This window comes from Ambystoma mexicanum, chromosome 3p (assembly GCF_040938575.1).
Source record: "Ambystoma mexicanum isolate Mex_15411 chromosome 3p, UKY_AmexF1_1, whole genome shotgun sequence".
Classification (NCBI taxonomy): Eukaryota; Metazoa; Chordata; class Amphibia; order Caudata; family Ambystomatidae; genus Ambystoma; species Ambystoma mexicanum.
In genome coordinates, this window is record NC_090925.1 from 249,044,480 (window position 1) to 249,071,957 (window position 27,478).

The following is a 27,478-nucleotide window of genomic DNA, read 5'->3' on the forward strand; positions in this document are numbered from 1 at the left end:
TTCCAGGTACCTCCAGGCACCCTGGTGATAGAAGATGAGAATATAGTTGCTGATCTCGCCCAGCCGGGTGACGAATACGTGGCAGCTTATGGAGGAGCTGGAGGTAAAGGCAATCGTTACTTCCTGAGCAATGAAAACAGAGCGCCGATGACTGCCACAGCGGGGCTGCCAGGGCAGGAACGAGTGCTGCAGCTTGAGCTGAAGACCATGGCCCATGCAGGACTGGTGAGCAGCACATTACCATCACGCATGTCTGTCTGTTTTTACCATAGAGCGTCTTTCTCACACTGCAAGTTTGTTACTCATCTACGAAATGACTATAGGTTTGCATAAAGCAAACGTCCAAGACTTTTGTTTGAGAAATTTTGCGTATTATGTGCAACCACACAGGACATGGTTGCGTTGTGCTAAAAAGATTTCCAATTTCCCCCTTGGAGATTTGCTTAGTTCATGTTTTAAGAGAAACCCTTTACTAAACTGTATTCCTGGCAACCAGATTATTTCACCTGCTACATATAGAGAATTTTGCATGTAAAAGTATATCATTGACATTTAGGATAAACTAAGTATCTGATGCGTGATATGTATATATATTTTGTTTCTTTCCTGAGGCTTGCGAATCCGGAGCAGGACGATTAGGCGCGGCCAGTTCGGCGCGGGCCGATTCGCCGCGACCGATTCGGTGCAGGAGACAATTGGGTGCACCCATTTTGGTGCGCCCAGTTCGGCGCTGCGACGGTGGGGGGGGGGGGTATTCAGATTGTTTTGCGTGGTTCCGTATTGCCCAAATGCTTTATTATATTTCATGGGGATCTTTTGGCGGGGGGGGGGGATATTCTCATTGTTTTGCGTGGTTCATTATTCAACAGTGCACATATTGCTGGGACAAGCCTCATGTTTTTCTTTAGGCCCCCCCAGAATGCAACTGTTTTGCAAAATGAACTTGTCTACTATTGCCCACCTGGCATTTAATGGAGCATTTCAAGGGTTAACTGACACAACTGAATTAATGTGAACAAGTTTTAAAAGTATTCTCAAAGGGACCCTCCCTCTTGCCCAAGAACTCTTCTGGGTTGGTTTAGTTCAGAGTAGTCACTAGGCTGTAGTGTGAATGTCAGAGTAGGGCGTGTGAACGTACAAATATGTTGGTTTAGGTCTTGCTTTCTTACCTGACAGCACATTAGGGGAATCAAATTGCCCCCAAAACCAGGAATTGTCCCATTGGAATTGTCCCAGGACTTGTTCCATCCAACATGGGAAAGGAATGCTGTATGAACGAGCAAGCCCACTGGCTAAAGGCTGGCGCTTTGGCAGGTGAGACAGCAAGGCGTGGGCCCGTGTAGCGAGAAGGAGAGGAGAGAGCAGTTAGAGGTATGCCCAACCTTCGCCGATCCTTCACACACTTCCCTGTTTACAAATGCAACACGTTTTCAGGCACGGTTCCTGTCAACGTGCTGCATTTGAAAATAATGATGCTTTTAAATTTGGCGTGAGGAAGTTTAGACGTGGCTGCAATGTCAGCCACGTCCAAATGTCCCTCGTGCCAAATCGGCAGCGCCAGAAAGGTTTCTGCGCCGAAATGGGAACGCCAAACTGGCCGCTGCGGCCAACTGGCCGCACCAAACTGGCCTGCAGCGAAACGGCCGTGCTGAAAGGGGTGTACCGTGCAAATCTGCTAAGATCCGCATGCTTTGCATAGGCCGCCATCTATTGGATGATCAAAGTATTACATCTTGTTTTTCGAATTCGAACAAAGGGCGCTACGAACAGAGGTTACGCTATCCCTCCTCTATGCATATGGTTACCCATATACATCGTCGACGTCCATAAATCGTATATTTTTCTTTTCTGGCATTAGGTTGGATGCAAAACGCAGGGTTCTGGTAGTTTGAGATCCCGAATGCTGGCATTTTGGTATAGGCCAATTGAGACCAACATTTTTCTCTTTGGCATAAAGTCAAATGGCAGAACTGGCATCCATCGATCATCACGTCGAAAGGCGCTGCATGCAGAAAGGTGAAAAGAAGGATGATTGGGGGAAAAAAGATTATAAACCTATTGACCCTAATTGTAGAATGTCTATGTACCTGCATAGTTTAACGCTCTCTAGCATGCTCAGTTTCTTCGTCTCCAACGGAGAATACTCCATTTCATTTCTGCTCCTCATGCAACACGAAGTTCCTAGGAAGGACACACACCGTGTCTGCAGCAGTTGCCTTCCAAGGGACCATGACAAGTCTGGGTGTCGAGTGTGTAAGCTCTTCAAACCAAAGAAACTAAGAGTGTCAAACTAGTTGAGCAGCCTACACTAAGCAGGCAGAAGAATCGTTGACTGAATCTACTGACTGCTACTGTGAAATATTTCTATGCCGAAAAATGGGCATAGTCTTCGATAGCCTGCCACCAGCTCTGAAGGGAGATGTTAAGTCAGGCTGTGGAGGAATCTCCTGGCACCTTTAATGCTGCGCAGAAGAAACACAGCCCCAAAGTTAAGCCGGATGACGCCTGCCCAAGGATAACGCCTGAGCGAGCGATTGACGATGCACCCTAATCTGACAGTCGAAAATTGCATGCATTGAAAATCAAACATATAGGAACACTTTTCGAACTTTAGCACAGTATAAAAATCTACTACACATCAGAAAACCATTCACACAATAACACACAGACGCTTCTACACTGAAATCACTAACAAATACATCCTCACCTACTCAAATAGAAGGTTAGGAGATGCTTTCTTCCGCTATGTAGAAAATGTTTTTTTTTGGAGTAAAAGAGGAAACTAGAGGACAACTCTAAACCCAGTAAGGCAACTCCTACACCGCAAAGTGAAGGCTAAGGTAAAGAAAGATTCAGAAATATCATGGACAAAATGGGGTCTTCATGGACTTCTATGAACGCCTTCAAAAAAGAGGAAAACTGAGTTTTCAGAGGAGTTTTAAAAAAAAGGAAGGGATCATGAAGATCAGCCCTTACTAGAAGGAGAGGATGTACATCAAGAAGATGAACGTACAGAAGAGGAAGGAAGTCATTTTAGATGACGACATTGACCCAAGTAACTACCTTATACATTATCCAGACATTTCAGAACTTCCAATAACCTTGTCGCCTATCTTAAGAAGTAGAGTCTCTTTCTAGTAATTGTACTTGTACTTAAATTCTCAAAGCGTACCCCAGGCATCACATGAATAGTCACTCTCTTTCACTATCTTAAGACACAGTTCATTTTCATACGAACCTCCATAGGATCTTGGCACACCTTCTCTACTTTGTGGTTTCTCTTTTAGGCTTTTAAACATATTTCAATTTCACTATTCATTCTTCGCTTTCATGAACAAGAACTTTCTACATTTCAGGGAGGCGTTCAACAACGTGTCTTCATACACAGGACCGCTCTGTTATGTTTATCATGGTGGGTCTTTGTTCATCACAATCAAAAACTTTCACTTCAGTGCGTTTATCTTCATACACCTAACTTAGCTTGTAACTTAGTATTTTAAACGCGCCTTTCACAAACCCGGGCTCTGCCTTTCTTTGAACTCACTGGTTGTGATTGCTTTAGCGCTTCCTTCAATGTGCGACTCGTCGAGGTCAAGGTCTTGCTCACCTGCCCCTCAGAGATTCCGGTAGGCCTTGCAGGCCTGGGGCAACAAGCAGTCTTTGGGCAGATGGAGGGAAGGCTTTACTGTGCCCCTCTGCTTCCTTCCATGAACTCTTGCGGCTTTTTGGGGACATGGCTCCCTCGCCAAGCTAACTGCCTCAGCCTGCAGTCTTCCAGCTTCTCAGCCTTACATTTTTCTACGTCTAGCTCTGTTTAGCTCTCGCACAGCTTCTCCTTCAAACCGCCAACCCACTTACTCTCTGAATCGTTTGTCCTTCTGCTTTAGGCTACACCCCTTACGTTGATTTGGTTTCAATAGGTTTCAGAACTTTAGAGTTGTAGTCAATTGCCTGACTTTGCCTGGCCTTGTTAGTGTGACGTGGCCATTCAGCACGTAGAGTTGTCTTGGCTCACCTCTTTTTTGTTACAGTATTTTGGCAGTCAGAGGGAAACGTGGATCATGGGAGTTGTAACCCATGAAAATCGGAGGGGAGTCGGATAGGTAACTATCGGAAAAGGGGGGATAGACTGGTGATGGTGAATAATTATATAATGTGTTTGTCTTCTCGGCTGGCTCGATTTCTATATTGATGTTTAGCACGAGAATGGGATTGTTGTCTCAAGCATTTTTTTATTTTGGAGATAATTTAATGTAATTTTGATTTTAACAGCAACTCTGTAACATGATGTTCGCCCCCAGTGTAGGGATCAAGAGCATTGGCCCTCCCCTGGCCACCTGGTTAAAGGATCCCCGGGATTGATGGGAGAAAAACCCTTAGGTTTATCACAGAGCTCTCTCCTTCCATTGCCTGACTATAGTTAGCTCTCCTTCCATTGCCTGACTATAGTTAGGCAAATTATTAAGACCTACCTGCCTGCCTTTAAAAATGGTTTCTCTCTGAGACCCTCTTCCTCGTCTCAGTACCAAAGTGGTGTTTTACATAGGGTGCAACATAGTGAGAATGCTGAGATGTTTTACAATAGCCCATAAAGGCTAGGGGAACATCAGGTTAATGGGAAAAGGGAAATGGCGATACCACGTCTCATCTGAGGGTATCATCTTCCTTCCCCATGTGTCCCCTCTCAGGTGATCCTCCCTCGTATATCCACCCGGAGGGTAGGGATCCAAAGGCGATGATTTCGGGCAGAGAGAAGCGAGGACGCCCTCAGATTCCACACAACTTTTTGTTAGGAGCTTAGAAATTCACAAGTGAAATCTGCCTTTTTTCTTTTTTTTTTCTGGATGCGACCAACTGGAAAAGTAATGGACCTTAAAGAGCCCTGACCTGGCCAAGGCAACCGTGAGGTCCTGCTTACTTGCTGTGGCCAGGTCAGGACTCCATGAGGTTGAATACTTTTTCTGGTTGGTCTCGCCCTTCAAATACTTTCCACAGCAAAATCCTCCAAGCGACTCAATGTGCTTACTTATAGCCGCCACAGTCACCTAATCATCGGGGGAACGGGGGGTGGGGGGGTTAATCACCTTGTCTGGTCTGTCTGTTTGGAGTTTCTTTTTAATGTTTTATCAGTTGTTGCCATATAGTTAAGGTTAAACCTACTGTCCATTGACTTTGGGAACATTCTGTTTCTAATAACCTTTGATTTGTTTGACATATTTGTACGAAAATTAATATCCAAAGGTTTTTTTCTGGCCCGATTGATCAAAATGTGATGTAAAATTACTGCAACGGTTTAAAAAGGTCTAAAGTGTTATTGTTTCTTAAAAAAAATTAAAACTATTTGAATTGGCTGTCCTTTAGGGAAAATGTACATTCTTTAAAACTATTTGAATTGGCTGTCCTTTAGGAAAAATGTACATTCATTTAATACGTGTTCAGCCTATATTGCTGGACTGATTGAAACCAGTTGTCCACAAAGCGGTTTAGATGTGCCTTTTGGTGGTTTATGCAAATATGTCCAGTAGATTTTTCAACAATCTGTCAGAGAGTGGGGCATCCTTCATATATCTCCCATGGAGGAGTACAGCAAGTGATTCTTATTATTTGTGAAATGCCACCGTTTTTTCACCAATGCAGGGCTTTCTTGCAAGTATTGTAGTGAGAATTCGAAATTAGAACTTTCGGAAAGTATATGGGGATATTTGCCAACAGGGTCGGAGAGGCTGGAACAGTAGCCACTTGGCAGTTTGAGAGTTTGTTGGGCTATGGATAGTATTTATTTTTATTCGTGTTCATCTGTTCGTGAGAATACCGATGTGAACATGGTTTGCTTTTTGAGTCACTGGAGTAAGAACGCCATGTGCATGGGCAGCGCGGTTTTTACCTTCTCGTGAAAATTTGTGGTAAGTTCTCACGGTACATTCTCTCAGGGGGTGGGTACAAAACCACTTTTCAAAATGTATGTCAAAATAATAAGTATTGCACGCACCCTCCTCCTGGTGGCTCATAGATTGGCATTGGACCCGTAATCAGGCGAAAAATCTCATGGCGCTTAGAAACTTACTGTTCATATTTAATATGATTTCTGTGATGATATGAGAAGAAAGTACTTTAGTACAACATGTGGTGTGAGATCCCATAACAAGACTATTAAATAAGGTAAAAAACGTGGGTCGAAGTGACATTGAAGTGATGGTGTAACACCAAACCCCTTAAAATGTGGCACGTGCTGGAAGCTACGCTGCTGCTTGAACTCCGGGCCTCAGTCCCCCTGTTGAAGAGCCCATGCAGCATGCTGCTAACATTGCAGGTTACCTCACTTATGACATCACTTATTACATAACCACTGATATCACTGGAAACTAGAGCACACTAGGAAATTACAATGTATTTCATGGCAAATTATCTGTCAGAGTAAACCTTTCTCTCACATATGAACATATGATAAACTCATTTTGTAGGCCAATGTGCAGTGAATGCTAATATAAATGTACTATACCTGGAGACCCGTTATGGTGGGGAGTTGGACAAAGGCAAGACCCAGTGGCTATTTTGGGTGTCTTGGTGGGGCTAACGCCAAGCTCCGAGCAGTATGTAGCTATGACCACTGGCCCACGAACCTGCAAAAAGGGCAAAGTGGCCACTGGCCAGGCCCAGTGCTTATTGGGTGGCTTGGCGGGGCTTAATCAGACTGATCTAGTTTCCAGTGATTTAATTAGTGTGCTATTTGGCTGCACATCGCGGGAAGGAATGAGCTCAATTAGGGTAGCGCTGCTTTCAACACATTTCAAGGGTGTTGTTGCTTTAAACCTTCACTTAAAGGTTTTTTCACGAAAAATATATATTTATATTTACATTTATGTGTGGGTAAATCTTTATAATTGTATTATATTAAATGAATCGATATATAATTCAAAACATTGGTAATAAAAATATAAAACTGTAACGAAGTATAACCAATTAAAAAAGATGTATTCCCCCCCACCCCCATCAGCACCTTTCTTGTCACAGTCCCTCCTCCCCATGTCCTCGCCAAAATGGGGCAAGCAAAATGGACAAGGGCGCGCTGCAGCCCAATGCGGGGTTTGGGGGGGAATGTTGTGCGTAGCTTAAGCACACCCATTGATAACATTGCATTGGACATTAGTAGAAAAAACTGCAGCATTGCAGGTGGTCGGAGATGAAGCATAGAAAAGCCGCTGAAATACAGTGAAAATTAATTACTTGAAGTGACGCGAAGGTGCAGGATTGATTCGACTAAACTCCTGAATTTGGGCAGGTGATTGACGTTACCCCAGCTGAACTGTGGGCCCCCTGTTGCGGAGCCCAGGGGCGCACTGCTGCCCATCACTGACTTCATGTGCAACTAGAGCACACTGATGGCATCAGAGGATAGCTTTTGTCGCACCATTGCTTGGAAGACAGGCGCAGCAGATCTCCTTTGGCAGTAAGAGATGCACCTATTAAGATTACAGTACAACAAACATGAACAACCATAGCTGTAAAATTTTAAGCTAGAAAGAGTGGGTATGAAAATTAAAAAAAATACTGCACAATGAATAACATGAATAAATCAAAAGTAAGTAAATGATTTGCATCAAAAGGGCACTTCTAGCATATTAGTGGGAGCTATGCCATCCACAACATTTTCGTAACAAAGAAGGCCCGAGCATTCACTCAAATACTACAACATTGTTTCGAACTTGTAACCATGCTACCTACAGCAGTAATATGCTTAATAAAGCCGTTTTCATGTCTGGATAAACTGTTGTTTAAAGAGCTATAAAGAAAGACTTTAGGCGTTGGTGGTCCATAAACTAAAATGTTCACTGATGTTAGTATGCAGAGCGGTATGACACGCAAGCACACAGCTCCAATTAGACTGTTAATTCCACTATAAAATACATTTCTTGAAATACTGTTTTGTTTTTCCGCTTTATTGGAGGTATACATTTGTGATGGCCGTTTTTTCCAAGAGCTTATTTCGGGTGTGGCGGAGGGGGGAGTTTTAGATTTCCAGGAAAAAAGGTTTGAGGTTTTGAGGTTCTGTCTGAGAAAAATACAATATGTAACAACGTCAAGTAGAGTGGAGGCGAGCAGATACCTGAGCCCGGTGGTGGGTGTGGAAGATACAGAGCCCCCATACTGTTTGGTCCTTGTTAACGACTCGTTACGTGGGAGGACACAACCCACTCCAAGGACATCCACCAACCTACATGGGCCGCACTGAAAATAAGGGTGCAGGAGGCAAAAAGATTGGCCCAATGGACTCCTTCGCCAACTCCCAGCCGTGCGGGGGGCCTGGTGGGTCGCATCAACCTCTGGACAAGCAAGATGATGACCCCTTAGAACGCCTGACGACACTGGTCCAGAACGGGTTTATGGCTGTCAACGTCAAGCTAGACGACATAGTGGCGACGATCGGATCCTTGAAGGCCAGAGTGGAGAAGGAGAGCTCACGAATAACGGAAACTGAGAATAGAATCAGTGCGAGCGAGGACATAATATTGCAACACAACCGAGACACAGCCCAACTCAAAACAGATTTGGAATCCAGATCTCGTAGAAACAACATCCGGATTGTTGGGGTTGCGGAGACCTTTGGCAAGGGTGACATGGAGCGGCAGGTAGAACACCTTTTAAAAGATATCCTGGGGCCTGAGTCTTTCTCTGAGCATTTTCTGGTTGAGAGGGCACACCGCACCCTGGCGCCTTCGCCGAAGCCTGGGGCACCGCCTCGCACCATAATAGCAAGTAGCCTTAATTATAGAGACTGGGATGGTATCCTCCGACTCTCCAGGGAGAAGGGCATGTTGCACTTCGAACACAATAGAATTCATATATACCCGGATTTCTCTGCTGGGGTGCAAGCACAACGTGAATCCTATGAACCGGTGGAAAGGCAACTACGGATGAGAAATGTACCTTATGCCCTGATCTTTCCCGCGAAGATTAGAATCCAACATGGAGGTAGAGCCCATTTTTTTGAAAACCCTACAGAAGCCATGCCATACGTGGAGGCTTCTATCCCTCTGCCAGGGACAGGGCACACAACCAAAACGCCGGAATCCAGCCGGGAGCGGAGAGAATTGACGCAGCAGACTGAAGGGCTCCCATCATCTAATCCTTGTCACAGGAAATCGGGAACAATTACAGAGAACGGCCTAGACACAAATTTAATGTAGCTCGAGCCGTGAGCTCCCGGTAAGGTGGCCAGAAGGCGGCAGCAGGCTACTCTCAGGAAAGTTCCAAAGTTTTATTCTTGGGGGAATGCCCATCGGGGAAGTCCTGAGCGTTATTGGGCAACATCGTCATGTTGGGGAAGATGATGTGGGTGGGGGGCCAATATGTTACGATAGAATTCATTTTGTTGGGATCTATGGGATTCATGATGGGGGGAGGGGTTTCGGGAACCCAGTTGGAAGGGTTTTACAAGTTAAAAGTGGTGGTCGCATTGCTGCACATGACATTCGTCCCGGGAAAACCGGAACAAGGAAAACGAAATTAAAACAGTCATGGTATATGCCGGAGCGAGAGCTAAGGGACTGAAGTTAAAGCTCCTCACGTGGAACATCCGGGGATTGAACAATCAAGCTAAGTCAAGAAAGGTGGGGAACCTACGTCACTAAGCACCATCCGCAGGTGATCATGCTGCAAGAGACCCATGCACTCCGAAAGGTACACATGGACTTCTTGAAGAACTGGGGACAAAATAGATATTATACTGATTACTCCACACAGGCGAGAGGATTTCTCACCCTTATACATCCCTCTGTTGGTTTTCGGTTTGAAAAAAGCAAAGTGGACACTCATGGACGCTACATCATAGTATGTGGCAGTATAGCTGGAAGGGAGGTGGTGTTGGTAAATACTTATGGGCCGAACTTAGATGACCCCGATTTTTATGTGGATGTGGTACATGAAATAGGATATACGGGGCTTGAACAGATCCTGTGGGGGGGGGGATTTCAACACGATCCTTGATGTCACATTGGATCGTTCCAGTGCAAAGCATCGAGCCCCCTCCAAGGCGGCAGTGATGCTGCTACAAATCATGTCACAATTGACAATGGTTGACTCTTGGAGAACGCTACATCCATATAAGAGACAATACACATTTTATTCATCGGTGCATGACACTGAGTCCAGAATAGATTACTGGTTGGCCTCCACAAGCCTTATGCATCAGATAGAAGGCTGTGAAATACTCCCCCGTACCCTTTCAGACCATTCTCCTGTTATAATGACAATAATATTAGGGAACACAAACCCCTCAGCCAGGAGATGGAGGATGCCACCAGCAGTAGCGGAGGCATTACATATAGAGGTGGAGCACTTCCTTGAAATCAACAGGGGCTTGGTGGATAGTCATAATACCCTCTGGGAGGCCTTTAAGCTATAGGTGAGAGGAATACTGCTTTCTAAGTCCACAGGCATGTTGAAGGCTGTTCGGATAGAGCTAGAGGGGGTGGAAAAACCCCTGGGAAACCTGGAAGCGAGATACACAGTTAAACATGACAATAAAACCCTCTCAGACATCAATCGTAACCTTTTGGAATTCAATAAACTAGCTACCAGGGAACTGCTATATATGTCAACCCCTCATAGAGCGCGTAGGTATGGTGAGGGCAACAGAGCAGGGTGCACCTTGGCCAACCTACTGAAAGCCGAAAGGCAGCACACACCGATCTCCAGTATACTAACGGAAGACAATTCAGTGGTCACTAGTGAAGACGGGATAAATAGAGAATTCACCCGTTTTTATTTAAACCTTTATACTCTAACCACGACTCGAAATCGGCCGAGGACGTGGAAACGTAACTCAACAACATCACTCTCCCAACACTGCCCACGGAGTACAGGCTTGCATTGGACCAACCCCTGACCACTGAGGAAGTCTCTGAGTCGATCAAATCTTTGGCCAGCGGCAAGGCACCGGGCTCAGACGGGCTTGGAGCAGAACTTTATAAGGAGCTCAGTGAGGAACTGACCCCGGTGCTATTGTCGGTTTGGGAGGAGGCTGTTGAGGTGGGTACCCTGCCACCATCAATGAGAGAGGCCATAATAACAGTATTGCTGAAGCCCAGACGACCACCCAATGAGATGTCTTCTTATCGACCCCTGTCCTTAATTAACTGTGATGCTAAAATATTTGCCAAAATCCTGGCCACAAGACTTCTTCCACACATGCCCGCACTGGTACACACAGATCAGTGCGGCTTCATCCCTACTAGATCGACAGCCCTCAACCTTAGGAGGCTGTTCGGAATAATGGCCCAGATAAAACCAGAAGCCCAGGCAGTTGCTCTTTCACTTGACGCTGAAAAAGCGTTTGATTCAGTATCATGGCTTTATTTGTTCAAAGTGCTGGAGAAATTCGGTATAGGCCCATACTTTTTGAGATGCGTCGGTCTGTTGTACTCTGACCCCGGAGCTAGGGTGCTGACCAACCGCATGTTGTCCGACTGGTTTCGGCTGGGCAGGGGTACGCGACAGGGATGCCCATTTTCCCCCATATTATTCGCCCTTATAATGGAACCAGCTGCGGCAGCTATCAGGGAACACCAGGGGCAAGGGGGCATCACAATGGCAGGCTTAACCCAATCAATATCCCTATACGCAGATGATACATTGTTATACATCCGAGAACCAGATATACACTTGGGCCCGGCGATCAAGACAATACATGAGTTCGCCGAATACTCGGGCTATAAAACTAATAGGTCCAAATCCGAGATATTCCCCCTGACCCCCGCCACGAGGTGCCCGGCCAACACATATGGTCTGCAATGGTCCCCCACCAAAATAAGATATCTGGGAATTGTTGTGTTTGGTGGAGCGGCCTCTCTCTATGCCGAGAATCATGAACATCTATTGAGTAGTATATCCACCAAACTCTGGTTATGGACAAAACTCCCTATTTCACTTATTGGTCGAGTGGCCATATTAAAAATGGTAATACTCCCGAAATTGCTATATATATTCACTAACATCCCGTTGTGGCCGGGGGCACAGTTTTTCACAACCCTTCGATCCTTGGCGGCTGAGTTTGTATGGGGAGGAGGTGCAGCCAGAATGAAGTGGGAAAAAATGGTAGAACCCTATGGCAAGGGGGGAATAGCAGCCCCAGACTTTGAGCTGTACTACCTGGTGGCACAAGCCCAATTTATCAGATACTGGTATGATGAACTGAACACCTCTCCACATATTATCGAAAAGCATGCTGCTCACCCGACTAATATACGGTCCATAATCTTTAACAAGAAACATAAAGATGATTGTCCTTTCCACCCGGTTAGCATAACTGTACATGCATGGTCTAGGCTCTTCCATAGGCTTGAATTGGTAGCTCCTTATTATTCAGAAGCACCCTTTTGGAACTTCCCCGGTATAGCACCATCGTATGATCCAGATGCCCTTACAAATTGGGATCCGGATGGGGAATTTAAGCTCAAAGACATCTACCCCAATGGCAAATTTATAACTTTGGAGGAATTTAAAGTTGGGATTGGGAGGGATCAACTGAAAATACTACAATATCATCGAACGCGGAAGTCTTTTAAAGCCAGATGCCCTCTATTCCCTGATGTGCCACCCACTCACCCATGCCTTGCTGCGCTGTCCACCCGGGTGGGGGTTGGTGTCTTGGGGCTCTATGCAGTCATGCATGCAAACACACCCACAACAAATAAAATCAAATTATCATGGGAAGTCGACCTGGGAATTACGATTTCAGACGAGAAATGGGGAAAATATTGTGAGTTAACTAAAAAGGTGTCCATTAATGCAGGCCTGCGTCAGATCCAATTTAAGGTATTAAACAAGTTGCACTACACCCCTCAGAAGGTAGCTAAATTTACACGAGATGGTTCAGTCAGGTGCCTGAAATGTGGGAGCGAGCATGCTGATTCATTCCATAAACAGGTTCTGGGGCGAAGTAGCATCCATTCTAGAAGATATCACTCAGATCCCGGCGGACCTAACACCCCCAAAATATTTGTTCGGAGACATTGGTAAGACCTCAGAGGTGACCAGACGATTATTTAATGTAGCATGCTTAGTGCCCAAAAAATGTATATTGCAACAATGGAAGAGTACAAACGCTCCACGTGCAAATCACTTCCTCAAGGAACTGGCTTATGTCAATGAGTGTGAGGAACAATACGTAATGTCGCTACCAAGACCATGCAAACCCAAAGATATCTGGGCTCCGTTCAGGGTATACTTGTGTGAATCAGGGTCGGCTGGGAGCAGCCCGGCTCGACTCGATACTGTACCGACTGTGTAGACTATATAAGCTGTGACCATGTTTCGATATTGGATAAGTAAATTGTTGAATGTTATGGAATGTCATGTCCGAAGTGAAGTGTACCCCCACAATTGCTAAATAAAGTTTAAAAAAAAAAACCAGCAGGGGTGGCCAAGGTCATCCCTGCCTTGTGCCTTCAGCCAATGTTGGTTTCGGTGAGAGCCCTCCATTCAAGTTCTTACTTATCTTGAATGTGTGTGTGGTGCCATTCTGAAAAGTGTATGTAAGGTTATTTTTACTCACCTGTGAATTGGTTATGCCGCTTTCCCTAAAGTAATGCTGTTGGCTTCACGAACTATTTCTTTCAGAGAATAGGTGTATAAGTTCCCCAACTGGGTCTTGCTTCCCCTACCTTGCTGTTATAGTCTGTTTAGAATAAGTCTCCCTTGGGTTTTACCTACCTAGAATAACATTGTCATTCATAAAGTGTAAATCACAAGTGACAGTGGGCACAGCTGGATGAATTCCATTAGTGCACCACCCTGTTTGGCGCCACTACTTTGTTAGATGGGTGAGATACATCAATTACATTTTTGCCATCTGGCACGTTACGCATGAGACTCTGAAAGACTTCCTCATCTTTACTTTACTTTACTTTAATATATTTATATAGCGCGGCCATGGACCCGAAGGCGTGAGGGCACTACAAAACACATAAACCAGAAAACAAGAGACAATGTCATGAAGCAGGGCCGAGCGAGAATATCACAGGCAAGAAGAGATATGTCTTTAGTCTTTTTTTAAAGATTTCTAAAGATTCGGTAGATCTTAGCTCCAGCGGCAGTGCATTCCAAGCTCTAGGACCAGCAGAGAAAAAGGCTAAATCGGTTGCTCTGACAGTGTTGCACTTAGGCTCAGATAAGAGTAACGAATCATTAGACCCAAGTGCTCTTGTGTTGATTCTTATGGGTAATAGCTGTTGTAAGTAACCCGGCATTTTCCCAGATCTGCACTTATGGACAATAGTCAGGGTATGAAATAGAACTCTAGCGGCCACAGACAACCAGTGCAGCTCACGTCTCGCTAGTGCAACATGATCTCTGTGTTTGAGCTTCATAACGGCTCTAATAGCCCCATTTTGACAGATTTGTAGCCTGTTACTTTCAGATTTGTTAATTCCCATAAGAAGGCTCGAGCAGTAGTCTATTTTAGAACCTACTATTGCTCTCGCAATAGTTTCTGCATTATCCTGAGAAATAAGAGGCCTTATATGTGTTAAAAGTTTAATGTAGTATGCACAAAAAGAAACAATACTACTAACATGCTGTTTCATAAACAGATGTTGATCAAAGGTTACTCCTAGAGTTTTTACATTTTTCAAAGGTTTGATAGATTCTTCACCCAGCTGGAAATTGTCGTACTGTGGGCCAAGTTTAAAAATGGTATGCGGTGAACCAACTACCAATAGTTCGGTTTTGGATTTGTTTAGTGCCAGCTTGTTATGAACCATCCAGGTTTCAATTATAGTGAAGACTTTATTAATGGCAATTTCATCCAGTCTGTGAGACCCGAGAAGCGGGATGACACATTGAGTGTCATCCGCATAGTTGGTAAATATGATATTCTCATGGTCTAACATTGCAAACAGGGGAGCCGTGAATATATTGTAAAAGCAGGGAGAAGTGCAGGCACCCTGGGGAACACCACAGGTAGTAATAATGGGCTCAGATTCGGCGTTGCCTAGGAAGACTCTGCTAACTCGGTTGCTGAGAAATGACAAAACCCATTTGCATGCTAGTGGGGAGAAATTAGCCACTTTAGACAACCTGGTGGCCATGATATCATGGTCCACCAGGTCGAAGGTTGCGGAAAGATCTAGCAGCATAAGCAGAGAAGCCTCCTTGTTATCTATATGAGCCATCAATTTGGATTTAAGTTCGAGCAACGCGGTTTCAGTGCCATATCCAACTCGGAAACCCGACTGATGGTCATTAAGAATGGGCTATGACTTTAGGTGCTCAGCGATCTGTATGTATGCCACCCGGTCCAGAATCTTAAGCAAGAATGCTGTGTTAGTAATAGGGCGGTAATTGTTTGGCATGTCGACTGAGAGTCCAGGTTTCTTAAAAATCGGCATGACCCAGGATTTCTTAAGATCCTGAGAGACCATGCCGGTAGAGATAGAGGTGTTGACAAATTGGCATATGGCAGTAATGAGAGAGGGGGCACAGGTCTTAATTATCATAGTGGTGTGCATATCATTTTTACATCTTGTAGGCTTGAGTTGGGTGATAATGATTTCTAAGTCCCTTTCTGTTATGGGGGAGAGATTAAAAATAGGAATAGTTGGTGCTCTGTGAAAGGACCATTCTGAATGAGTAGTCATAGTATATTTTAAATTGTTACCTTTCTCAAGTATATTCACCTTGATGTTGTCTAACTTTTTATGCATTGCTTGTTGCATGACATTGCACCAAGTAACATCATCTGAGATGGATCTAACTGGGATAATGTTGTTAGTCCTTTCTTGTTCTTTCAGGATGCGAAAGAGCTCTTTAGTATTATGCTGGGCGTTTTGTATTCGGTCATTAAAAAAGCAGGATTTAGCTTTGATGATGGCCTTTTTATAAGTTGAGATAGTGACTTTATATTTGTTAAGAAGCAGTGGCGTACTATCCTTCCACAAATGATATGATTTGGTAGCAAGTGATTTCAGTGACTGAAGCTCAGGGGTAAACCATAAATTATGTTTAATTCCGGTTTTAATCATCTTCATCTTTTCAGGTGCAAGGATTCGAGCAACATTTTCCAAATTGGAGGAGATCCTATTTTCTAGATTTTCCAGAGAATCAGATATAGGGTCAGTTCCAATGTCGAGAATGGATTCTACCTTATTCACCTTGATGTTTTTTAAATTACGGTACGGTACTTTAATTGGATTTTGCACTTATGTTTAATAGAAAAGTCTACTAAAATGTCAAAATACACAAAAAAGTGATCCGACCATGGGCAGGGTGAGAGTACTATGTTACTAACGTTAGTTTCGTGGCTCCCAACCCAGTCTAGGATATGGCCCAAACTGTGTGTGGTCTCTTGAATCCATTGTGTGAATCCTAGTTCCTGTAGTGCTTTTTGCATTTCCATAGCAATTTTATCATCTTTATGGTTAAACCATAGATTGAAGTCACCCAAAAGCAAATATTTCGTATTAGCTTTAATGTTGGCAAGTAAATAGGATGAGAGATTTTTTACAAAGTCGTTTGTTATGTGGGGAGGTTTGTATAATAGGAGGATATTTAGAGTACTTTCTGCATTCAACGTAGTTTTGATGCAGAGGGAATCTATCCCATCCATTATGAATTCGCTACTTTCCCAGATGTTAGTCTAATCTATGTATAATCGCAACGCCCCCACCCTTACCATCCTTTCTATCACATCTAACCATGCCATAACCAGACACATCAGCGAGATAGACCCTCAGATCCAATTTACGGCTGAGATATGGACACCACTTGTCAATTTCCTAGACATTGATGTCTGAGTTAAGGACAATGTTATTTCTACTGCTCTCTATACAAAAGCCACGAATAGGAATAACATTCTCCACCAAATTAGTTTTCATCCACCAATTTGGGCACCAAAGGAAATCGAGGAGACATCACAAGAGGAAGAGCATAGAGGGAAGCATTCTGTGTACATAGACTCGAGTCCTTGGCACCCAGCGGGATGAACGAGGAACTCAACTTACATTGTTTTTTGTGAAATTTGAACATTTTGCATTGCAACTCAATTTTGGTCTGTAATATGCATACATGCCTTCAAACCTTGCGAGCATTTCAATCTGTGCTATTCTTCACTATCCTTCTGATGCAGACCTGATTGTATAGACTATTGACGGACTCAACGTGTGAATTCAGCTGTGTTGTTGCCTCACACATGCTGCCCGTAGTATAGCTTAGATTTACAGCAAGGCTTACTCTTGGCAGGAATATCCCGAGTGCCTCGGCTACATACAGGCACAAGACGTTTACAGGAAGGGTACTAGATGGGTTTATACTTTGGCAGATGTGGCCGTACTAGAAGAGAGCAATTGGCTACTGCATGAGCGGAGCTGCCTCATACACACTGCCTGCATGATTTGCATATATGATTGGCACGTCTATATCTGGGTATTAATATCCCTAGGGCCTAGGCTAGAACAGAGGCACATTACATTGTGTACTTTTACTAACAAGCCCGCACAATGCTGCACAAATAGCACCTTTTAGGTGCTATGCTTACACTGGTTGCTTACTGGCCGGGATACACATTGGGGCATGTGGGAAGCTCGAGCCTCTGGCACTTTGAAGCTTGAAACTAGGGATGATGAGAGTGTGCGCTTGTGCAGATCTTAGTGGTCTGGAAGCTGTGTGTTGGGCAAAGCGCGTAGATAGGTAAGCCGGGGCAGCGTTATTCTGTGCTTTGTGACTAAGAACAAGTGTTTTGAGGGCGATACGCCGTGCAATGGGAAGCCAGTGTAGGTTGCGTCTGATGGAGGAGATGTGGGCACGCCTGGCTATGTTGAGAGCGGCCCTGGTGGCGTTATTCTGGGTTACCTGTAGTTTATCAATGTTTCTTTGGCTAGTTCCGAGGTAAAGGGCATTGCAGTAGTCGATTTTGGATAGGATGAGGGTTCTGGCGAGAATAAGGCAGTTGTCAGTTGTTAAAAAGGGACGGCAGGCTGTGATCAATTTACACATATACGCGGATGCTGAGACAACTGAGTTGGTTTGTCTGTTGAGTGAGAGGGTGGAATCTAGGTAAATACCAAGAGTTTTGGTGACATTAGTAACCTTGATAATGTTGCCATCAATGTTAAAGGTCTCATATTTACTGTCGAGTTTTGCGAGTTTGGGCTGGGAACCTAGGATGAGTAGCTCTGTTTTCTCATCGTTTAGGCAAAGCCTGTGGTGGGCCATCCACGCTTGGATGGCAGAGTAGACTGCATTAATCGCTTTGGTGTCCATTACATAATCCCCAGTGATAGGGATGAGTATCTGGGTGTCGTCCGCATAATTAGTGTAGGAGACACCCAGATAGTCAAGAATATCAAAGAGAGGTTTTGTAAATACGTTGTATAACGTAGGTGATACGCATGAGCCTTGGGGGACTCCGCAGGGGACGTGCACTGGGTCAGCAGCAGCGAGTGGTGAGAAGACCCTCATGGACCTATTTGCAAGGAATGAGCTGATCCATGATGTAGCTGCATCAGAGAAGTCGGTGGCAAGTTTGAGGTGCTGGCAAAGGATTTGGTGATTGACCAAGTCGAAGGCCGCAGAGAGATCCAGTAGGAGTAGGAGCGCTAGGTTGCCCTTGTCTTTCGTGTCCTCAATTTGAGTTTTTAGATCTATCAGTACTGTGTCTCGGGCGGAAGCCCGATTGACTGAGCCCTAATAGGTTGTTGGTGTCAAGGTAATCCTGGATTTGTAGATTTGTTTTGTACTGTCTCAGTTAAATGGTTTTACTAAGGCCTTAGTTGGACTTCAGAAAAACTGTCCTAGCACCAAGTTTCACTCCAAGCCCGCCCGCCTGTACTAAACCCGTGGGTGGAACCTTTAAAATTGGAACAAGTTACTAACGATATGGTGACGGTCGTCCCCTATGGATCCTATTCCTCCTCATATTCTTAAGGGGCTACCTCAGACCATCATACCAGTATTTATGGCTGCTCTTCAGCACTCTTTCTCTTTGTCTAGGATTCCCAGCTTTGAAACATGCATTGGTTACCCCCTCCTAAAGAAGCCACGTTTTGACCCATTTTCACCTGCTAATTATCACCCTATTTCACTCTTGACAGTTCTTATGAAGCTTATGGAGGTCGATTATTACACCTCTGGTCACGTGCTTCTTGGAAGTGAATAAACTGCTGCACCCTTTCCAGTCTGGCTTTAGACCTAGGATGGGTACGGAATCGGTGATGGTCTCATTGCTTAATGATATTGCGCTGCTTTGACCGCGGAGGGGTCAGGGTGTTGATTCTCCTAGACCTCTCTCCAGCCTTTGATACAGTTGACCACTCAATTCTTTTGCAATGACTAGAGCAGGCCAGTAGCTCTGAAATTCCTCTTGCTTGGTTTTCTTCCTTTTTATCTAATAGTGTGCAATCTGTGTCCCTGTACCCCTGCCGTTCTGCCCCAACGGTTCTCTCTTAATGGGTTCCGCAGTGGCCTTCCCTCTTCTTTTCAATGTATACCTTTGTCCGCTTGCTGACCTTATTGCTCACTATGGGGTACACTTTTATACTTGGGCAGATGACACACAGCTGGTGTTCCGTCTCGTTTCACTGGTGTTGGAGCCGCCAGGCCAATTGAAAACATGCCCTTTGCCTCACTCTCTCATGTGTTTTTGATTTGGACTCTGTGTTACAATGATTTATGACTTGGGAGCCTGTCAAACTCCATAGGCATCACCTTTTTGTATTGTGACACATAGCACCTTCAATGCATTGTCACAGAGAAGTCCTTTGGATTTCTCTTAAGGTTTAAATACTTTCTCTTGGATAAACTACTGTTTCCAAGAGTAGTAAAGTGAAATTGACTTTACTTACCTTTTTCTCTTTGTAGAGCCAGCAAACACCATTTTATGTCTAGTGCTGGAGGGGTTACTTATTATCCCCTTTGTCTACTTTCTCATGTAATGTTTTTATGTTACTATGTTACCATCGCTACAATTAATGGCTGGTGGCAGTGGTTTATTCTTCCTACCATTGTGCGTTTTTACCGCAGGCTGAATCCTCAGCTGCAGTATTGCACCCATGGGTGCCCATTTTGTCAAAATGGCCCGGCCTTCTTTTTTCACCATTTCTTGCTTGTGGGGTCCTTCTTGAGTTTTACTCTCTGCACGACAAACCATGTTTGGTCCCTTTGATCATCTTGTCTTTGGCGGGGTTCACTGCTGAAGCCTGCCTCTGGCTCCAGCGTGTCTGGCAGGGCAGGAAGCGAGGGAGGTTCCCGAAACTCCCTGTGCTTAGTCTCCTTAGTTACAGGAATGCACCCAAAGGTGATTGGCTGGCTGGCTCTCCTTGGAAGACCGCCACCCTGCTGTGTGAGTGACAGCTAGGCTGCGAATAAATGGGAGAAACTTGCAAAAAAAAGCGTTGTCTTTTGGGACAAAGGTAAGTCGACCACTGGACGAAGGAACCGAAGAAGAAACTGGAAGAGAAGCTTGCTGCACCCTCCTGGAACGTTGGTTTGCCTGGTGAAGTCCTGCTGCAGTGCTGGAGCTCCACATTTCTAATCGACTAGAGAAGCCTGGAAAGGACGACTCCCCCACACTCCTTGGGTTGGTGGGACCAATCAACCTCAAAGCAAACTTGCCTGGAACCCCTCCCCCTACTGGCTGTACTTCCTCGCTGCTGCTGAAACCGAGTGCCAGGGGTCAGAAACTCCAGAATCCAGTGTATCGTTTTTAAGTGGACCAGAGCTCTAGGAAGATCCCAAGCACCCTCCCGAAGCAGGACTACCCAAGCCTGAAGCACCTCACCAGAGTGCTGCACTCCAGAAGAGAGGGGAGCCCATCAAGTGTCCAAGATCGCCGGTGGTGTTATTGACCGGTAGCTGAAACCGCGAAGTGCCAATGAATTGAAAAGAGCTCTTTGCTGCTGCCGACCTTCGAACCGCAGTGCAGCAGTCCCCAGACGTCGTCCTTCTTCTTCTAACCAAAGGTACTGTGTTAACCAAAGGGGTGCTTACCTTTTTGGTTGTGTAGCTTGTTCGTTCTCTCTGGAGACCTACAGTAGCTGCTTTTTACAGCTTGTGGCCCAACAGTGATTTCTCTCTATAAACTCTTATAACCTTGTGCAAGACTTTTTTGCTAATCTTCAAGAAGTGCCTCAGATCCCCCAGCCCTTGCTCAATTGACATTGGCTGTCCTGGCTCCCTGTAGACTCTTCTGACCCTTTGACTTTGTGTTTATCTGTCCCTCAAAAAGTCATACATCGGTTACTTGTATTGCTGGGAAAGGGTTAACCTATATTTCATTGGGGGATTGTAAAAGTGCTTACCAGTTCAGGAGAACTTCTTAACCTTTGTTTCCTTCCCTAACCTTTTTCCTTTTTCCATAACTCCAGTATTGCATTAAGTATCAAAGTGATATATCAATGTCCACAGTGTCTTAGCTATTGACGTCACCTGAGAGTGTAGGATGTGTCTGTGTGTCATCCCAAAAGAGTATCTCCTTAACTGAAACTGAAGGAGTGGATTTTGGAAGTGTATTTAGTTGTTGCATCTTGCCCTTTCTAAAGAAACTTACTTTAAAAAGGAAGTTAAATTAATAAATCATTTTAATAAGAAACCTTGAGTATAAGTGTTCTTTGACTACTTGGCTTGTCACTGTGAATACCTATGTTGCATCTCTACAGCTCACATTGACCCCTCTTGAGATAAGCCTGGCTGCTCAGTCACGCTATCAACTTGTGTAGTGCAGGCCTATACCAAAGGTTGGGTTCCCTATTGCCAAGAGGACAAGGCTGGTGTAGTTTCCCACAGGGTTACTACATCCCATCTTGCCTAACACTGGTGGCAGGCGGTAAATATTTGTGTAGAGTTGTTACATTGAGTCTTTCTGTGCTTGTGTTCAACTAAACCTCCACACGGCTAAGCTCCATCAGAAAGTAAAAAGCAATTGTAGCATGCCAAATATGGATAACTTCAGTCAGGGATCCCTGATCATTTTAAGAGTACATCAACTGAAAGAAATGTGTAAAGTCAGGAGTCTTAGTGTAAATGGAAAGAAAAATGAATTGATTGCCAGATAGTTGAGTCACCTATGCTTGGGTAGTAGGCCTGCACCAAGAAATGTGGAAAATTATGATGATGAAGATGATAGTATAGGGGCAGGAGAAGTAGAAGAGTCTCAGGATCTGTCTTTGTCACAACCTGCCTTACTACCTCAGCCTATTTCCACTGGGACCCCACCATGTCCAACACTGAGCCCAGAATATGTTTCACTTGAGTTAAAGAGAATAGAATTGGAAACCAAAGGATTGGATGCTCATAGAGAAGCCAAGCATCAAGACAACAGAATCAGGGAGTTTGAAATGCAGCATGAGAAAGATATGCAAAGACTATCTCTTGAATCTGTTTCCTCCTAAGGGTCCTCTAGGTCTTCCAGTCCCAAGAGGCCTTGCCTGCCCAAAGAAGCAGTGAGTACATATGATGTGAAGAATGATATTGTGTATTGGTTGAGTGCCTTTGAATACAATCATGCGATTCAGTGGATCAAAGGTAATGATTTAATTCCCTGGCATTTGTGTAGGATACCCAAGAGTGCTATATTGGTGTTGAGTGTCCTTGAGAGAAAAGAGTATGGAAATGTGAGGCTGGCATTGATAGTCAGATTTGGGGAAACTCCTTCCCAGTACCTTAAGAGGTTTAGGACCCTCCAAAAGACTGATGGTAGCCCTATGGCTACCTGTGTGTGTGAATGTTTGAAAAACTTAGCTGGTTGGTTAAGAGTTAAAAAGTGAACACCTTTGAATGAATTAGAAATCTGTTTTTGTTAGAATCTATTTTTGATGCCTGCTCTCCTGAGCTGAGACAGCACTTGGCTGACTCGCACGAGATTGATCCCAAGAAGTTGGCAAAGGCTGCTGACTTGTGGGTAGCCAACAGGGCCACTCACAAGGATTCTTGGGCCACTCCCAAAAAGGATGAGGGGAAGCAGCACAAGAAAAGAGAATTGTAATTCCAACCATCCAAAAGAGGGCCACAAATAAAATGAGGGTAAATTCCAAGGGAAGCCAAAGTCTATTCCAGAGAGCATTTGGTAAATGTTATGCTTGTGGGTCAACTGACCATATGAAAGGGGATCCCAGATGCAAGGGAAAACCTTCAGGGGTCCACCCTGCCTCCATTGCCGCCTTCATCCCTGAGGGAGAGGTTCATATGGCAAGTGGTAACTCAGTGTTTTTTTTTAGTGTCCCTGGGTCTGTGAGAACAGCAGAATGTGGGTGTGTACAACTCCATTCCGGAAAACACAAACAAGTACTACAAGGACAGTGTACGTGTTAATGGTCAGGAGACTCCTGCTATTAGAGACACTAATGCTTGCCCCAGTGGTTGAAAGCTTTTTCAAACATGTGGATGTTGCTAAGGCACCCAAAGGTCCCACTAAACTTGCAGGAGGCCCAATCCAGATGGTTCCAATACTGCCAGCTCTCATCCAGTGCAACAATATGACTGTTAGAATACCTGTCAGTGTACAGAATGAGGTGCATGGGAGAGTCCTGCTGGGGAATACCAGTAAAAGGAAGCAGGAACAGACTAGATTGGCCAGAGAGGCACCTTTTAGATGTTACAGAGATTCATATAACCCCCAGGACACAGGAAGGACGCCCTTCTAATTCCAGGCCAAAGATAGAGACAAAGAGGAAACCCAAGGTCTCAGGAAGAAAGGAAAGGTATAACACATGTTCAAAGGACAAGGACATCCCTGGATGACAGTCCAAGGTCACACTAGTGACCCCTCCACCAGGTCAGGCTGAGTGGGACGACCAAACAGAAAGTGGTGAAACGGCTACTGGTGAAACAGAACTGGAAGAAGCCCTTCCCTATGTTGAAGATCTGCATCCTAAAGACCATCCTTAGCTGCAGTCTTTTTTTCTGACAGAGAGTGGACCCTGTAGGACATTCTATAAAATGAAGGTTGTTCCAATCATTACATTTGTTGCCGAGGCTTCCCTTGTTCTCCTGGCTACCGCCTGCCCACGCTTAGATGGTTTATTTTGGAAAAGGGTCTCGAACCTGCCGTGAGGAATGCCCATCCAAGCAGTTAGAATGGAGTTAGGATTAAAATCTCTGCCACTCTTCCAAAAATATAGAACCCCCTCTCCTTCGAGAGGTTTCGAGGTTGTACAAAACGCCATCCTGGAAGGAACTGATGGCGTCTTAAGAGAATGGGTGAATATCTGCAAGGAGTCTTGATGCAACGGAAGATCTGCTTATTAGCAACCTATGTAAAGTAAAATGAAAGCTGTGGGACAGCGATTGGATCCAAACACAAGAGGAAAGATCAGCATGTACATCTTATGGAAGATCGTCGCCGGAAGGACAAGCTCTTAATTCACTGCCAAAATACTGGACTGCAGCTGTAGATTGTGTTAATCTAAATTGGCAATTGAAACACTGCAGCACCTGGCCCTCACCTGCCCGGCATTAACAGAATGAAGGACGAAGTGGCTGGCCTCCTTCATCCATGCTTTTCCATTATTGTCAATGGATCAATGATGGGATCGACTGACTCTGGGGGAGAGCTTGTCTTTAACTTTGGCATTATTAAATTACTTGGGAGAAGTTTTCTTGCGCCTGGGACATATGTAGTTTGACAGTCGTGCATAGTGATTCAGTTCCCTTGTTAATTGTATGACGGTTCATAATGAGGCGGTAATGGCACTGAAATTTGAAAGTCTGGAGGTGTAGTATGGAAGTTGGCTGTGAAAAAATGAATTCTGTTTAGTTTTGTTTGTTACGGAAATGACTTATAAACATTGATGAACGGAATCTGATAAAAGGTTATATTGTAACCTAATGCTAATAAAAATAAAAAATAAAAAAAGTGAAGGTTCTTCAACAAGCCAATATGACCATTAAATCCATCAAGTGCCAGGTTGGTCAGAGTAAAGTGATCTACCTTCAACACGAGGTAGAAGGTGGTGAAATAAAGCCCTTGCCTAGCTGTACAAGACTGGGAGACCCGTAATACCTTTTTAGGCCTCACCGGATGTTAAAGGTATTTCATAGCTGACTGTGGGACCATAGCAGCACCTTTTTGAATACCATTTAGTACCCTAAAAAGGTGTAATGGACAGAGGAATGCCAGAAAGCCTTTCAGGGGCTGAACGATGCCTTTTTCTAAGCTCCAGTGCTGAGAGCTCCTGATTACTCTCAACCCTTCCTTGTACAGACTCAATACAGGAATTGGGGCAGTCTTGAGTCGGATGGATGACAAAGGCAGGGAGCACCCCATCTAGTTTAAAAGAGATGGGCAACAATAGAACATGTTTTGCCAGTTTGTGGACATTGAAGTTTAGACCATACCTGTATGGATCTACTTTTAGGATTCAAACTGGCCTCCAACCTCTGAGATGGCTGATGCAGATAAAGGGGGAACATCCGAAGCTGCTCAGGTGGCCGATAAGCCTGCAAGGCTTTGTCTTCGCCATGAGCATAGGTCAGGGTCACACCATAAGATTGTGGATGGACTCTTCAGAAGGTATGACCGACTGGAACCACAGGTTCATCCAGGAGTGGATTAAATCCTCCTGTCCCTTAGTCTGGGGGGGGATCAGGGAGAGCAAGTGTTGGGTAGATTTTCCTTCTTGAGCGAAATTCTCCCCACTTTGTGGGTCCGCCACCATTTTTGCTGGACTACTGAGTTTTTGGACTGGGTCTCCTGAGTGATTGGGAACCTTTTTCCCCACTCGCATTCTTTTACTGTAACTTTCAGACCACATTTTTCCTCTGTTTGGTACTTTTTAATTGAGTTATGCTTTCTGGCACCTACATTTTATTATTTCAGTGCACAGCACTTTCTGTGCAGTGTTAATGGAAGCTCCTTAAGCTTTTCCTTTTTACTTTACATGCGTTAACACAAGTTACCAGGGCAGGGGGACACCCTTTTGTCCCTCTTGTATTTTATTTTGTGAGAACAGCAAATCCCACCTTATGTGGATTGCGGAGGTGAAACATTGCCTCCTTCTCACTTTTCAAGTAACTTTTAATGTTACAAGTTCACCTGACCGGCTGGCAACAGTGTACCTTTTTGCACAACTTTTTGTTGACTTTTGTCACAGGCTGCCTTCGCAGCTGCGGTAAGGGACACTGGGGCCACCATTTGACTTGTTCTTACTTGATCCTTCTTCTACTTGCCTGGGCTGGGAAGGTCTTGATGGGTCTTTTGTCTTTGGCGGGTTCACCTTGGAAAGCCCACCAAGGCCCTCTGAATGCCTGAAAGGACAGGAAGTGGTGGAGGTGACTGAAACTCCCCTGGTCTTTGTCCTGCAGTGTGCCTGTCTGGAACCAGTTTGTGCTGGGAAGCTGGCTGTCCCCACAGGACAGTGTACGGTAGGCATCGTATCAACAGTTAGATTGGCGAGACAACTGACACAAGAGAACAGTTTCAAAAACCTTTATTCAATGTTCGGGGTTTGGTACCATCAAATAATAAAACCGTCCTAGTTGAGTCTGTCAAATCAAAATGGCCTACACTAACAAACGTAATGCCTGCCTTATCTATTAAAAAGTGTGTAAGGGACAATATGTATTCAAAGGAAAATGAGTGTTACAATATAAAGAATAAATGTGGCTGAGTCCGCTCTCCTCCCCACTTTAGATGGAGTAAGGCGGTCGTCATAGACAGGATGATGCACTCTGGCTCAGGTTCTCAAAACAAAGGCAGTTTAAAACGTGGATCGAGGTCCGCCTGGCCTTTCACTTTGAAGTCGCTTGACAGCTTTCAAAACAATTTCAACAAAAAAGTTAAAGTAGGTCTCCCTCAGTCGGGCATGGACCTTTCGACACACTTGCAGGGATTCCCTTCCTCAAGCTTAATTCACATCCTTTAGGGGTTCCCGTGCCCTAATTTATCACATTTCCGGTCTCCCTTAGTCGGGCTCAGACCTGTTCCTGATGTCGAAGACTTTCAAATGTGCGTGGCTTTTACTTTAGACCTGCGCAGGACCACTTCGACTTTCCCCTCGGCTCACACTCTTCTGTTATTTGACTCATTGTCTCTTGGTCTGGGTAGTTCGATGTCAAAAGGTCAACATTCACCTTTTTACTCCCACCCTCCCCCTTTTCCCCGGGGTTAATTTTGATCCCTTGGCTTTTTATAGTTAATTCACCTTATCACTTCATAACAAAAACATATCACCTTTCACTGAGACTTTTGGGTGGGCTACTTCCTTTCGCCGCACCACTCCACTACTCAGTTTCGCTGGTTTCACAGCTATCGGTAATTCCAAGTTCATCACAGGTCTGCCTTCTTTTGCGTCTCACCAACACGCGTGCAGCCTTCTTTCTTTCGTGCCTCATCAGCACTTAAAAAGAATGTTTTCTCTCGGTTCACTACAATTCCCAGAATGCACTTCTTCCTTTGCCTCATAACTTCAAACTTATAATGTCCACTTACAGATTTCTGCCCCTCTTCAGCTACACGCATACCACTGGGTTGCTCTCTCTGACTCACGCAGGT

The 27,478-nt window shown here is 44.7% G+C and overlaps 1 protein-coding gene across 1 annotated transcript in view; it reads left to right on the top strand.

The window, feature by feature from the left end:
* MTG2 (mitochondrial ribosome associated GTPase 2) overlaps window positions 1-27,478 on the top strand; it is a 129,850-nt gene that overhangs the window by 68,151 nt on the left and 34,221 nt on the right. The window contains exon 5 of the mRNA XM_069650721.1: window positions 7-225. Coding sequence (XP_069506822.1) covers window positions 7-225 — 219 coding nt within the window. The remainder of the gene's footprint in view (window positions 1-6; window positions 226-27,478) is intronic.